The sequence below is a fragment of the Metarhizium album genome (genome assembly GCF_000804445.1).
Source record: "Metarhizium album ARSEF 1941 chromosome Unknown scaffold_18, whole genome shotgun sequence".
NCBI lineage: Eukaryota > Fungi > Ascomycota > Sordariomycetes > Hypocreales > Clavicipitaceae > Metarhizium > Metarhizium album.
In genome coordinates this window covers 67,200-80,741 of record NW_024467592.1, presented here as the reverse complement: position 1 = coordinate 80,741, position 13,542 = coordinate 67,200, and the positions used below count along the sequence as shown (strand labels likewise).

At 56.2% G+C, this 13,542-nt stretch overlaps 5 protein-coding genes across 5 annotated transcripts; 1 reads left to right on the top strand and 4 right to left on the bottom strand.

Moving 5' to 3' along the window:
• Nucleotides 1-168: 168 nt before the first annotated feature.
• Nucleotides 169-2,415, bottom strand: MAM_06081 (uncharacterized protein; the record flags this gene model as incomplete). The annotated part of the gene is made up of 1 exon (XM_040824879.1): nt 169-2,415. The coding sequence occupies one exon, from the start codon at nt 2,413-2,415 to the stop codon at nt 169-171; it is 2,247 nt and encodes a 748-aa protein (XP_040677042.1).
• Nucleotides 2,416-3,456: 1,041 nt separating this feature from the next.
• On the top strand, nt 3,457-4,438 carry MAM_06080 (Cytochrome b5; the record flags this gene model as incomplete). Its single annotated transcript, XM_040824878.1, has 2 exons — nt 3,457-3,894; nt 3,950-4,438. The coding sequence occupies 2 exons, from the start codon at nt 3,457-3,459 to the stop codon at nt 4,436-4,438; spliced, it is 927 nt and encodes a 308-aa protein (XP_040677041.1).
• Nucleotides 4,439-4,619: 181 nt separating this feature from the next.
• MAM_06079 (DNA damage response protein RcaA) lies at nt 4,620-7,090 on the bottom strand (the record flags this gene model as incomplete). The annotated part of the gene is made up of 4 exons (XM_040824877.1): nt 4,620-6,618; nt 6,673-6,866; nt 6,966-7,025; nt 7,079-7,090. 4 exons carry the CDS (start codon nt 7,088-7,090, stop codon nt 4,620-4,622), a joined length of 2,265 nt encoding a protein of 754 aa, XP_040677040.1.
• A 469-nt stretch (nt 7,091-7,559) lies between these two features.
• On the bottom strand, nt 7,560-9,053 carry MAM_06078 (Major facilitator superfamily domain, general substrate transporter; the record flags this gene model as incomplete). The annotated part of the gene is made up of 1 exon (XM_040824876.1): nt 7,560-9,053. The coding sequence occupies one exon, from the start codon at nt 9,051-9,053 to the stop codon at nt 7,560-7,562; it is 1,494 nt and encodes a 497-aa protein (XP_040677039.1).
• A 1,471-nt stretch (nt 9,054-10,524) lies between these two features.
• On the bottom strand, nt 10,525-11,481 carry MAM_06077 (GPR/FUN34 family protein; the record flags this gene model as incomplete). Its single annotated transcript, XM_040824875.1, has 3 exons — nt 10,525-10,615; nt 10,688-11,101; nt 11,150-11,481. The coding sequence occupies 3 exons, from the start codon at nt 11,479-11,481 to the stop codon at nt 10,525-10,527; spliced, it is 837 nt and encodes a 278-aa protein (XP_040677038.1).
• Nucleotides 11,482-13,542: the final 2,061 nt, after the last annotated feature.

Here is a 13,542-nt window from a genome sequence, read left to right as displayed (position 1 = left end):
GCGCACGTCAGTCTGGTCGTGATACGTGGTGAATGAGGAGCATGTTAGCCACCGTCCGTTGGAAGCTCTATCCCGCTGTCCCGATCCTGGGAACTCTTCGGCCATGGCGGCTCCAGGACGAGGTTGTCACCTTGTATGGTATCTTCCTCCTGATACGAGACGTCTTCCTCAGTCATCTGATGGGGCCAACACCCGTCCTCCGAGTTGAATGTCAGACACTCGAACGTGATACTGGAGCGCCTTTTGGCCCTCTCTGATCAGTGTCTCGGTAAAGCCGAGGCATCGTTTCAAGCTTTGGTTCATCCTCTGACTGTCAACAAGCAGTTCTTGGTGCTTGGTTAGGTCCAGCTGAAGCCGCTTCTCGTCTCGTCTTCGTCGGGCATCCAGCTTCGCACTGGATGACATGATGTCTTCTGTGTCCACGGTGTCATTGCTCGACAGGTCGGATTCATCAAACGAGTCTGCATCCTCTTCCAGCTCCGTCTCGTCCTCTTCATCAACATCAGACATGTCCGTGGGTGGCTCGGTTAGAGCTAAAGAAGTTACTCGGCTAGATGCCGCCGAGAAGGCACCCGACCTAGAAAGCCGGCGGTACCGTCGCAACTCGGCGCTTTGCTTGCGAAGCTGCCGCTCCAGTGTCCTGTTGATGGCTTCCAGAGACGCATTGGTAATCTCCAGGTCCTGCACCTTGCGTTCGCGGCGGGCATTGGCTACGAGTTCGCTGACAGAGCCGCTGAGATTTGCAGACTTGGTAGGGCTCTGGGGTGCTGGAGGAGGCACATCAGACCGAGCGTCCCCTTGTCCGGGTTCGGCGTCGTCTTGTAGGTCGTCGGCGATTTGCAGAAGAGAAGCCATCGTCATGGCAGGCTGTGAGAAGCCTGGGCTCAACGGTGGGGACGCTGAAGCGGACTCGGATGGATTCGGGGACAAATTGAAGCGGGCAACTGTCAGGGGCTCGAACCCAGGCATGCTTCCTGCTCTCCTGTGCCCGCCCGTCTCCTTTGGGGCTGTGTCGATGCTTACTCTTTTCTGGGAAACAGAAGACATTTGCTGCGTCAACGACGGCGAGGATGACGCGACGAGAGAATTCCGTTTTGGAGAAGGCGGCGAGGCGACATTGTTTTTCAAGGTTTGTGTCACGGGTGTTGATACTGCCTTGACTGGTGACGCTGGCCGCTGGGCCGGCGGAACGCTAAAGGTAGAGCCGCAGTTACTCGTAGGTGGTCGTGAGGGAGTTATTCGAGAAAACGAGGATGCGGCAGAAGCCGAGGTGGACTGCAGCATACCGGGCCTGGAGGACATGCCAGGGGTCCCGTTCGCGTAGAAGAACTTGGTTGCGGCAGGCTCGGGATTGGAACTTGGGGGGAGAATGGGCGTAGCGTTGGAAGGCGGGCTAACGTTGCGGCATCCATCGGCCGTGGTCCCATTGGCATAGAAGAAGGTGTTGGCGGGCTTTTGCGGAACGGACAGCGGTCTTTGCGAGCCTCCCTGCTGGATGGATCTGGCGTCGCTGGCATAAAAGAACTTGCTGGAGTCGTTGGCATCACTGGCAGGATCCAACTGAGATGCTGCCTGTCTAGGGAGGTCATTCGCGGGGGGGGATACGCCCGGTGCAAGCCTGGAGGCGGCGGTGGTGTTGGTGTTGTTGTTTTCAAAGCCGTCGCTCGTCCTCTCCGGGTTCGGGGTGCCGCTCGGGGTGGAATTAGCACTGTCGACACGACTTTGCCTGGGGCCGGAGCGAGGGGTTATGTTCTGGGCCAGAAAGGCGACCACAGGAGTGGAAACATCGTCTCGCGGGTTGTGAGAAGCAGCAAGCGTGGGCGTCGAAGAGGGAGGTCGTCTGGCCAGAGGGGTCACAGGAGGTCCCTTGGCGGCAATCTTGGGAGTCAGAGGGGTTCGGTTGACAGATCTTGCCGCAGCAGCACTCAGCTGGGGCTGTCGAGGCCTCTCGCCAGGAGGCATATTGGCGAGGCTCGCTAGAGGAGAGCGCGTCTTGACGGCCAGCGGAACGACATGTTGTTTCTGGAGTTGGGAGGACGAGGGCAACGACGCGCGGGACGCACCGGCGGTGGCAGGACTAGCAGCAGCGCTAGCGATGACGGCAGCAGCATTCGGCGCACGCAAGCGCAGCCCGCCAGCGGAGAGCCGGGGGCGGGCACAGTGGTGCGACAACAGTGGCTGGTGCGGCTGCGTGGGTGCGCGCGCGCCACCTGCAGGCCTGGGCTTCCAAGTCAGAGCCGGGCGGGGTGGCGGCGAGGAACCGGAAGGGGCAGAGACAATCCGGCGAGCCGTCGCTGTGTTGCGGGCAATGGAACATGTCGACGGTCGCGGCGGCTTGGGACGCGCGGCAGGTTTGGTTTTGGTCTCGGTTCGGGTTTGGGTTTGACAGCCAGGAGCACGGTCGAGGCGTCGCATTTCCTGGCCTGTCAGAGTTCAAGCGCAACTGCACAGCAGTGAGTGACTCGGACGCATCTGGCGGGTTGGAAGAGAAGACGGGTCCGTCCCCTCCGTCATATGTCGAGACGGCAGATGGAAATGCTCATAATAATAATAACAAGGGGCGCATCAGCTTGGCGGGGCGCGCACATGAGCGTGAGGAGGATGAGGATGTGACAGAGGTCAGAAAGCAAGCTCAGGAAAGAAGAAGAGAAAAGAAGGAGGGAAAAAAGCTCGGCGACCCTGCATGCCGCTGGCCGCATGCAGCTCAATAACTGACATGATGCATAAACTTTCGTGACAACGCAGTCAGATTTATTTTCATTACGGAGTAGCTTTACCTGGGAACTAGGGGCCAAAACAACAAGACGCCATGCCATGGGGCCATGGGGATCGTGGCCGGAAAAGGATTTACCGTCACATTACGGAGTAATTAGCAGCTCACAACCACTTCCCCCTGCTTTGCACGTTTCGAGACGTAGTGTTGGCAGGCTTCCCCGTCCGTCGCGTGCGCTTGAATGTTTCACTTCAAAAACACTGCAAAACGAAACATGCTGCTGCGGACCGAGTACATCGTCTGGGGATTTGTTTGTACACGCGCCTCGAGCCACCTCCACAGTTCGGTCTTTGATGCCCAGCCGGAGAACGAAGGCGTTTGGGCCGGGAGGAACGAGACTTAGGATGTGCATCGGGCCATGGATGCTGGGCCGAAGATGATTGCGGCCTAGGAGTAGATTGATGGGAGAAAATAACGAGGGTTTACGACCTCTGTCGTCTTTATCAACACGTTCGAGTACATACATGATGTTGCAGCTGTCCCCGCCGCCGCCCCGCCCCGCCGCTGGCACTTGGAGCACGCGGGGCAGGTGCTCGCTCCAAACGTGTGTGGCTGAGCCGCGCCTCCGCCCGTGGCCGCTACTCAAGTTACATAGTTACTTGCTGGTTTGCCTTGCCAGTGGTGGACTCCTCAACTCCGTCTCGTCTCATCCGTCCCATCGACCGTCCCTCACGACCACGACCATGGGTCTCCTCGCCATCTCCCTTTTAGTCACTTCCGTCGTCTACGTGATTATCCGACCGCCAAACTGGCTGGCGCACAGGCTCCTCCGAATCCGCGGCTTCGGAGGGGCAATCGCCGTCTCTCCAACAAGACAAAAGCGCACGCCGGATGACACGGCACCGAGGACGCAGGGACACGGCCTCTGCACCGAGAAATCGCTCTCCTCCGTCGACAGTCGCGCAAGGGAACCGTCGCCGCCAGACCCCAAGCCGTTGAAAGACGCCGCCGCCGTGCCTCCGCCGCCGCCGCCGCCCCTCATCCATGCTCTCACGCCCACGGATAACGAGCCCGAGGGGTCAACGACGCCAAAGGCAGCGGCAGCCACTCCATCCAGCCCAGTACCCGGCTTCTCGCTATCATCCGAACCGCCCGCCGTATCCCCCCCTGCCGGGACGCATGTCCGCACGACGCATCCCGACGCTGCCCCAATTTCCGGCTCCCAACTCGGCCCAGCGTGCTCGCGGCCCCGTTCCAAATCGTGGAGCGGCAGGGCTATCTGTTCCCGGCGCCGGTCTCGCACCCCCGCCGACGCACTCGACCAAGCCTCAAAAACCTAGCCGCAAAGTAATGCTTGACCCGGGCCGTTCGCCGCTGGACTGGGCGCGTATATCCGGGCCTGATGCTGACCTGCGCGGCGTCGAGCCCTCAACGCCATATCTCCGCGTGACGCCGTCCTTGTTGAAGAAGCAGACGGGCCGCAAGGGCAAGGATGCTTGGATGGCGTTGAACGGCAAAGTGTACAACGTGACGCCATATGCCAAGTTCCATCCTGGTGGTGTGGAGGAATTGATGAAGGGAGCCGCCAGAGATGGCACCAAGCTGTTCGGTGAGATCCACCCCTGGGTCAATTACGAAACCATGCTGGCCGCGTGCTTGGTTGGATTGCTGGTGGAAGAACCAGAGGCTGGTTCGCAGGGGAGTGAGATGGACGAGATGGACTAGACTTGCAACTCGGTGCTGAACATTGTTCGCTTTCAACTTTGATACGGCCTTTACTGTCTGGCTCGGGATAGACCCGCCACAACACACTTGTATGGTTCTTTAGAGAGTAGATACCCCTGGGCTGGAAAATATTAGAGTACACAAAATCCGAGCATCGCATGTGCCCCAGTATGGGCCACAACTATCGCCGCTTGCCAAATCTGAACTTCAGTTCATCCTCGCTATCGTCACTATCGGCAACTTCGATGGCTCGTAAAGCTGGTCGTGGCCTTTTGGCCCGCTGGCCCGACAGCGGCTCCACTGCAGACCGCTTCTCCTGCGTTGCTCTCGCCTGTCCGGATGGCCCAGTCGATGTGATTTGCGACTGTGTGGCCGTGATCTTCGTGCTGCTTGTTCCGGCAGGGCCTCTCCGATTTCCGCTCCGTGCACTGTTGTGTGCGTCGTCTTCCTCTTCACTCTCCGAAACGACAACATGCGTGGCGCGGTATCGAGGCGACGCCTCTGGTGCGGAGGCTTTCGAGTTTTGCGTACCATGAGCGGAGCGCACCACGGTGAGCGACCTCGTCCGCTCAACGCCCTCATCTTCTAGCCAATAATTATCCCCTATGCCGAACTCCTTATTCTTGACCTCTTGTAAAGTAACGATGGCTCTGACGGGCTGTCTGCCAGTCGCTTCGCCTCGTGAACGGAACTTCTTGAAATTTTTCACCCCATTCCACTTCGGATTCCAACGGCCATCGGCAACGTCTTTTTCTCTGGTTCTGGCTTCTCGGGCCGGTATGCGAATCTCCATCTCCTCCACTATGTTCAGACGGCGTATCTCAGCAAGGTCAATGCCCTCGGGCAAATTGGCCAGGTCTTCACGCTCAGCACGAGCTCGGGCCTCTTCCTCTTCACGGTGACGTGCAGCCATGGCAAGAACGTCGAGCTCTTCCTTTCTCTTCTTCGCTGGGGCTGCGGGAGGCTGTGGGTCCGGTGAAGGCGAAGGCGGAGCAAAGTCTTGGCCTCTTTCTATCCGTTGTCGCTTGAATCTAGCTGCTGCCGGTGCCACACCGTCCATGAGGTCATCTTCGATTGAGGCTCTTCTCTTCCTCGCCTGACTATCATCCACGCCAAGAGGCGGTTGCGACCCGGCCAAGTCGGGCTCCTGCGAAACGAACAGTCCGCCCGCGTCCTCTCCTTGCATCTGACCCAGTCCAGAGTCGCGAGGTAAGGAAGCCGTAATTGGGTCGTCCATGTCAATATCGGCATCATGGTCAAATCCCGCAAAACGTCGCTTTACTGGCCTCCTAGTCCGAGTCCTTGTTGGTTGTGGTTGTTCTTCAGCAGGCGGCTGTGGCTGCATGCCGCTAGTATCGGCCGTCGAAGAAGGTCCAATGTCATTGTTTTCTGCTGCCTGACTAGCTGGTGCTGACTCAACCTCCAACGGTCGCCGTAGTTTGGTGGCGTCTTTGGTCAAAATGGCCTCCAAGAACTCGTTTTGTTCTATGGGTCTGTGGTCGAGCCGTAGTGATACGGCGGTAATGAATTCTGTGTACCACTCGACGTATTCACCTTTGGCTGGCAAAAACCTCACAACAACAGCACCCTTACCTTCGCTTCCATCCTCAAAGGAGCCGAGGCCCTTTTCTCCCGCAACTTGTTTCACATGCCGCACAAATTCGTCTGTGTGAGTCTCACCGGGTGTGATGACTTGGAAGACAGCCTTACCGCCGCCGTTTGTGATTGGAGCCATGAGATTGTTGTACTGCGTCTTGTCGTAGAAGATGAAGGTATAACCTTCGAAAACGTCTCTTCGGTCGGAGTCTGGTTCATAAATCGAGTCTGGATGCTGTACGGGCTCCCCTCCACGCGGTGGCAAGTGCTGGATTGCAGCTGGCCAACATCTGTCAAACTCTTGCTCCAAAGAGCTGGGCTCGCAAGCGTCGTTTATTTGTGCGGCTTGCGTTACGGCCTCCAAAAAGGTTTCAGTCACAATGTATTTCCCGTTGATGAGGGCTTGAAGTCCTTTTGCTGTATTGCGTTTCCTGGACACTACGTGGGTTGTGTGTTCGATACTATAATCTGTCAAAAGCTTGACGTCGAGTTGCTCAAATCGTTCTCGTAGAGTAGTAAGCGGATCTGTTTGTAGCTCTTTACTCGTAAACGAGAAAGTAAAGACCACCGGGAACCAAGTTATCCTGTATTACCATGAGCGTTGTGGGAGGCCAACAGCATCTGACTCCCTATCATACCTGAACTTGCTAGGGCATTTGCCCATTGTGATCTCGAGCTCCGCTGAAGCAGCAGCGTACTTTTCGCCCCGTATTTTCCGGCCATTGACAATTGTACCCATCTTTGTGCCCAAATCCTCGACCGTCAGCTTCGACCGACCAGTCAAATGTTGTGCGACGCCGGCGGTGACTGTTTCCACGGTAATCGTCAAGTGCTTGCGCGAAATAGTTGTGTGGGATATTGCCAGCTGCCCGGCTGATTCAACCAAATGTCAGGATCCCAGTAATAAGAGCCGAGTAGCGGGAGAACGTACGTTCAGATGCCGTCCGTCCGAACAGATACGTCTTCCCAGGACGGAGCCACAAGCGTCGTCCTGCGAAACAGTCAGTTGGGCCAGTATGCAGCAATTAGCCCACATCAGCGTACCGTCGAACGCATCTTTGCTTTCTAACAGCCACATTTTCGGGGCTTGATAGTAAAGCGGGCATGTCTCTGAGCAATCGCGAAATGCTGTTCGCACCAGTATCGTTGATCGAGGACGTGATCTTTTCGGGCGGGGTGACGTCTGGAGGAGCGCGTTGGTGGCGCGGCAGCGGCAGCGGCGTCTGCCAATTTTTAAGCGCCAATTCACGTGCCCGCACGTGCCCAGGGCTTTTGTCAACGTCAAACATAAAATATCTACTATCGTTGGTTGACACATGACTACTCGCTCTACTTTGAATTTGATTCAACGCAATGCCGCCGTATGGAAATGATAAAACCAGTGCTTCTTCTTTACATACTTGAACCTTTGTACAACCTTGCAGGTATACCTGCTGCCAATGCAATTAACTCTGGAAGTTTCCTGCAGACGCGATGCTGTCGCATAGCATATAAGTTGGCATTACATCTATCGCCATGTTTTCGTTTAAACCTTTCCCAGTCGACAAATTCCGGTCAGAATTTTCTTCCTGCCCGCTTTTCTGCCTTCTCGACACAGCTGTTCGTTGTTCTCAATCTTGACTCGGTCAATGTTATCGGGAGACTCATCGAGCATCTTGGCGATCTCTTCTACTTCGCCGATCTTCCAGCTTCTGACTGCAACGAGAACGACTGCTGCAGCAACATACATCAAGCCGGTGAACAACTGTGTTCCGAGATATGTCCCCGTGTTTTGGACGATTTGAAGAGCAATGGGCTCGCTAAACAGGCAAGGCAGCGAGATGACGAGCCAAGTCAAGCACAGCGCCGAAGGGACGTTCCTCAAACCAACCACTTCGGCCGTCACTGGGCCAACAGTGGTCCAGAAGGTACCAGCGACAGCGCCGCAGACGATGGCAAAGAAGATCAGCACGCCGTATTGTTTGGCGTTGACCCAGATAACCAGCGCAAACACGCCAGTCAGAAATGTCATGAAGCCGGACATGTTGATGCGTCCAGTTCGATCACTGAAGTACCCCACAAAGGGACGGCCGACTCCTTGACCGAGGTTGAAGAATGCAGAAATGAGCGCAGCTTGCGAGCTGTCAAGTCCGATGTTGTTCGCGTAGTTGGCCAGGCTAAAGATGAGCACGACGTAACCAAGCATACTGAACCAGCCGAACCCGAGAAGCAGCAAAAATTCCGGTCGTTTGAGGAGCGCCGTATCGAATGCCGATTGGCTCGATCCAATGATGTCGTTCCGGTCCTCGATGAGCAAGATGCAACTCGTGTTGACGACAAATGCCAACATCCCGAGGATCCGAAACGCCCAGCCTAGGCCCACACTCCGGATCATAGCACCAGCAGCGAGCGAGTATAGTAGGCCCCCCAGACCAGAGCCACAGGCGGAAATTCCATTGGCTAGAGATCGCTTCGTGGTGAACCACTGGGGCACTATTGCAACTGATGGTATGAACAAGAATCCCATGCCGAGACTGAAGAGAAGACCTTGCGTCAGGAAGAGATGCCAGATCTTGCTCGCTAAGCCGGCACAGGCAAGACTTGCGGCCTCCATAATAGCACCGGCAAACATTGTTGGCTTGGTTCCGAATTCCCGCACACATATTGTTGCCACTGGAGAGATCAAGAGCGCACAGCTGATGCTCAGTGAGCCCACAAAGGCATACTGCAGCGGAGTGGCCCCTGGGAACGTGTCGTTTGCCAGAAAATGGGCGAGGAAGACGCCATAGCTGGAGTTCAGGCCCCAAGTATGGGCATTGACGAGAGCCACGCAGGCTGTGCAAACCCATCCATAGCCTCCATTCGGTGGCGGTGGCGAGGCGTGTGAAGCGTCGGCGTTGTTCCGCCCACCTGTTGACAATGGCGAGTTGTGCATCTCTGTATTCGAAATCCCTCGCGGCTCGTAGTCATCAGTCCGTCGTGCCGAAACGTCTCGGTCAAGAGGCAGTTGCTTAGCCGGCGACTGGTCGGCCAGGTCCATGGCGAACCACGATTCCGCTCTGTTGTCCGCTTATATCAGCGACACACGCCTTCGTTGTCGTCGCAAGAAAGCTGGGCAAATACGACGAGGAACCAGGAGCGGGCACGACACACTGCGCCCAGCCCAAAGGAGAGGAAGAAGAGCTAAAACCACATGGCTAGGCGCTTCAGAGGGCGATGCAGCTGGTTTTTATCAGCCATTTGAATCCGCCGCTGGAAGCTGTAGCGGAACCACTTCTTTTAAACCGCCACTTCGGGGTGTATGACGGAGATAACTATGGGCCGTAAATAGGGGCGGCTAAACACGCATAACAATTGTGCATACTCCGTAGACGCCAGTAAGAATTCGGATGGACAAACCACGCGTAGAAATATCAATTTCACAGCCTTGTTGGTGCCCGCATTTACAAGTGTGTGTGTGTGCGTTTATTTTACATCATGTGTCACACCAGATTCGGCAGTCATGTATCCCCCGCCGGCCTCTGGAGTACTTCAGTACGGAGTAGCGACAGAAATCGACGACATAAAGAGGGAACTTTGTGGTATTGCGTGGCTGGTCATCTTGATCGGGTCAATCTCAGCCTTGCAGCCGCAGGTAATGCAGCTAGAAGAGACTCCTGCTTGCATCTTGGCCCAAAAAAAAAGGTCAATAGAAAACAACTTATTGAATTTCCACAGCACCAGCGTTTATGCAGGATGAGCATCTCGTTGATGCGCGTTTACTCCGTGGTGGAGCGGCCCCGGAAATAGGGACACGCCCCACTCAACTATTCCCGTGGTGGTGGTGGTGGCGGCTCCACAAATCAGAGCGGACATTGCGATGCCTCGGTCGTTTCTGGACTCTGACCAAAATATTCGAGCCCGTGACAGCATCTGTAACCTAAGTATGGAGTAGGTGGGAAACTATCTGGAATGGTCATGCTGCCGGACGAACGACAGCGGTGCTCCCAGCTGGCCAGCCATGAAAACACCAAACACACCTGGATCTCAGCACGCGGGCTGGAACAATCTCCCTCTAGAGACGACGGTGCTAGTTGGAGATGTGTCGCACGCACATATTTGTACCCCGAGATAATCCTCCCTTTAGAGCGGAGCTTTCACTTTTGGACTGGTGTAATCTCTGTTGGCAAGATATATTCTGGGGTATTCAGCAATGTCTACTTGATCAACCCCTGTTGATGTTCCAAAGCGCACTCAAAGCTGCCGTGTCAAAGTAAGCCGTAGTACGGCATTGCAGGCGGGCATCATTAACATAGCTCCAAAGACCGTCGCACGCAGAAAGCAGCCATTCGCCAGGGAAGCGCAAAACAGACTTGTACATCGCTGCCATATACACCATGTCAAACGAGACCCAGGCGCCGCGGCCCAAAAAGCAATGTCCCAACAAATACGTTTCCATCCCACGTGGTATCATTTTTCTTCCTACGTCGACTGCTGCGTTGAAAACGAGTCGCAAAACGAGGGTGGCGCTCTCAAGCCTGTTCACGGTCCGTCTTCTGGCGATCCTCGCGAGCCTTGTCAGACCAGGGGAAGTGAAAGACGGGGACCTGGAAGAAGGAGTTGCTACGCGGTAGTCAGTACAGGGTGTAACCTTCTTCTGTCGTCGGTCTCGGCCGTGATAGGACGGGAACAAACCTGCTGTCTTGCATGCCAGCCAGAGCACAGTACCAGGCAAGAAAGGCGGCGAGGAAGCCGAACACGCCGCCAGTCTTCTGCAGGGCGACGGCGGCGGCGGCGTTACCCATGTCATTGGCGTACTGCTCGCAAGCAAGGAACAGGAAGGCCAGATCAAGAGTAAAGAAGAGCAGGAAGAACATGACGGTCGATCTGAGGGTGCAGAGAAGGAGTATCGTGGTAAAGATGAACCAGCCGGTCAAGAAAAATCCCAGTGGACTGGAAACATTTCCCTCGTACGGCCCGGCAGGCGCGGTGATTCCCCAGTTGGGCGTCAACAGGATGGCATACGAAATCCAGAAGCCACCGTAAGAGGACAGGGCAGTGGCGCCAAAAGTATTACCACAGGCAATCTCCCTGGCACAGTTGGTCAGACTTGAACAAGCCAGTTTTCATCTTCGAGTACACCAGCACCAAACTCACCACATGCCCGCGAGCAGCTGGACCAGGCCGCCGTAACCAAAGGCCAAGGGAACGACAATATTGGGCTCCTTGACGCCGCGAGTGTGGGTATTAATGGCGGAGAGCACGAAAGTAGTCAGGGCGAAGGCGGAGAGCCCGAGCGGCGCTGGGTTGGCGAATTTGCGGTGCTCGTAAGGCTTCCACAGCCCAGGGTTCAGTGAGCCTCCTGTTGCCGCGGCATAGCCAGAGTTCACCTGCGAGATATCATGGTGGTGGCGTTGCTGAACGCCATTGACACCGTTCGGGTCCTTCTCGATGGAAGTAGCTGGGGGGTGTATGTTCTCGGTGGCCATTGCTGTGCGAGAGACGCTGATCAACTAGTCAGCCTGGGTAGCGAGGTTTCTTCTGGATAGGTAGAGAACTGCCACCTGACGACAGGCTGAAGAGCTCAAAGTATAAAGACACCAGGCGCAGAGGCGGCAGAGGCGGGGAGGGAGGGGAGGGTCACGCTTTTATAAGCTCACTCACTGACGATAAGCAGGCTAGTTAACGAAGGAACGGTCGTGCCGAGGAGGGTGCAATTGCTCGACATGAGCTACCACGGCTCAGGGTCCACGTGGTGTGAGCGTCTGATACAATCATGGTTCCTTCGTTCGTTCTCAAAGACGACAGACCTGGAGCATGGCGGAGGCCGTGGACAAGGACATGCGACGCGGGACTGCATTGGCCGGTACGAAGTGGAGGGGCCAGCCAGAGCTAGGTGAAGTTTACTTACTTAAGAAGTATGTTATCGAGTCTAGGTACTCAAGTACCTGGGCACTCAGGCACTCACGTAGCCAAGCCCAAGTACTCAAGCCCGGAATGCTCAGACGCAGCCATGTACTCATAGTGCATGCTTCGTATAGCCATGAACCATGGACCCCCTGCCTGCCCGGCTCCAGGGAAGCTCACGGCAACTAGTGGGCCCGCTGGTGAGCACACCCATCAATCATCGTCCTACTTGAGTACCTACTTGGTAAGTACATTTACACATACGTACGTACTCGAGTTCCTAGGTACCTTCACGGACTGGGACGAGCGGGGAGCTGTCAGGATTGGGGCGGAACAGAGCTAGCAGAACGGTCGACTGGTTTGTTTGGAGTGCAACTGCTCAAGGCTCCCTTGAAATGCCAGGCATCCCCTGTCGACGTCGCAGCGGGTGGCCATCGTCTTCCTGGTCGTCAGAATCTAGGCCCGGCCTGGGCGAAAGGCATGTTGGTTGCCACCCGGCCGGGGCTTTCTTCGTCTTTGAAAGTTGGAGGTAAAAAAGTTGCGGAGCAGCGCGTTCTCCGTACTTGCCAAGTTGTCCTCGTTGTCGTGCGAAGTACCGCCAGTACGAGTACTACGACTAGCTCCAAGTAGCAGTACCCGGCCCTGGCCTCGCGTATCGGTCGGCCTGTCTCTACGTGCCACTGGACCGTTGCCAGTCCGCTGGTCTAAGCTGCTCGAGTAAGCAGCAATGAGACAAGTCTGTCTGGCCGTGTCATGGACTCGTCGTCATGGTCTTGCTTGCCGTTATTGAGCCGTACGGTGTCAATCATCAATTCTCCCCGCTCCAAGACCCAGACCAGCAAATTTCGTTTGTCAAAAGTTAGAACCCACTCTGAACAGGCCCGGCACCTCGGAGGAGCAAGCAGTCGACTCGCGGTCAAGGGGGCAGCGAGCAGCGGGCAGCGGGCAGCGGTCGTGTCGCGGAGGAGTCGGGACGGCATCACCAACCAGCCCCCCCCGTTGGCTGTTTTCTCGCACAATCGAGCCGTCCACGTCCAGGGCATCCGTCACCAACGCCTTCGGAGCATTGAACGGCAGCGCAAGAGAGTCCTCGGCCTGCCTGCCCATTCATTGACTACCGAGTACTCCGTACAGACTCGGTGCTCCGTAGACCAGCGCCAAACCCGACTGCCGCCGTCACAATGGCGCCACCATGGCCACATGTGGTGCATAAACAATTTCCAACGTTTTCTCGCAGCGCTTGGCACATGCTTGGCAGAGCATGCTTGGGCCTGCCATGTATTATATCGATCGATGACATATTACTACTACCGGTCCCTTGTTCAACGCCATACCTGTCAACTACGGGAGTACTCCTCGGTGCCTCTCATGCGCGCGCAGACTCGTCGCCCGAAAATCCGCCATATCGCCGACGGGGCGAGACGTTGCGGCACAGCTCTGCTCTCGGCGTTCTGACCGCATGTTACAACCCCCAACTGAAGAGGGGAGGAGGACAAACATGCTATCCCAAAGGTTCCGGGTACCAGACGGAGTATTCACCTGGTAACTACCGGAGTGCTGCACAATCCATTGGGAATATCTAATACGCCACGTGAAGTGTCCTCGGCGTTGGCTCCAATATCCCTGCCATTGCAACATCGTCA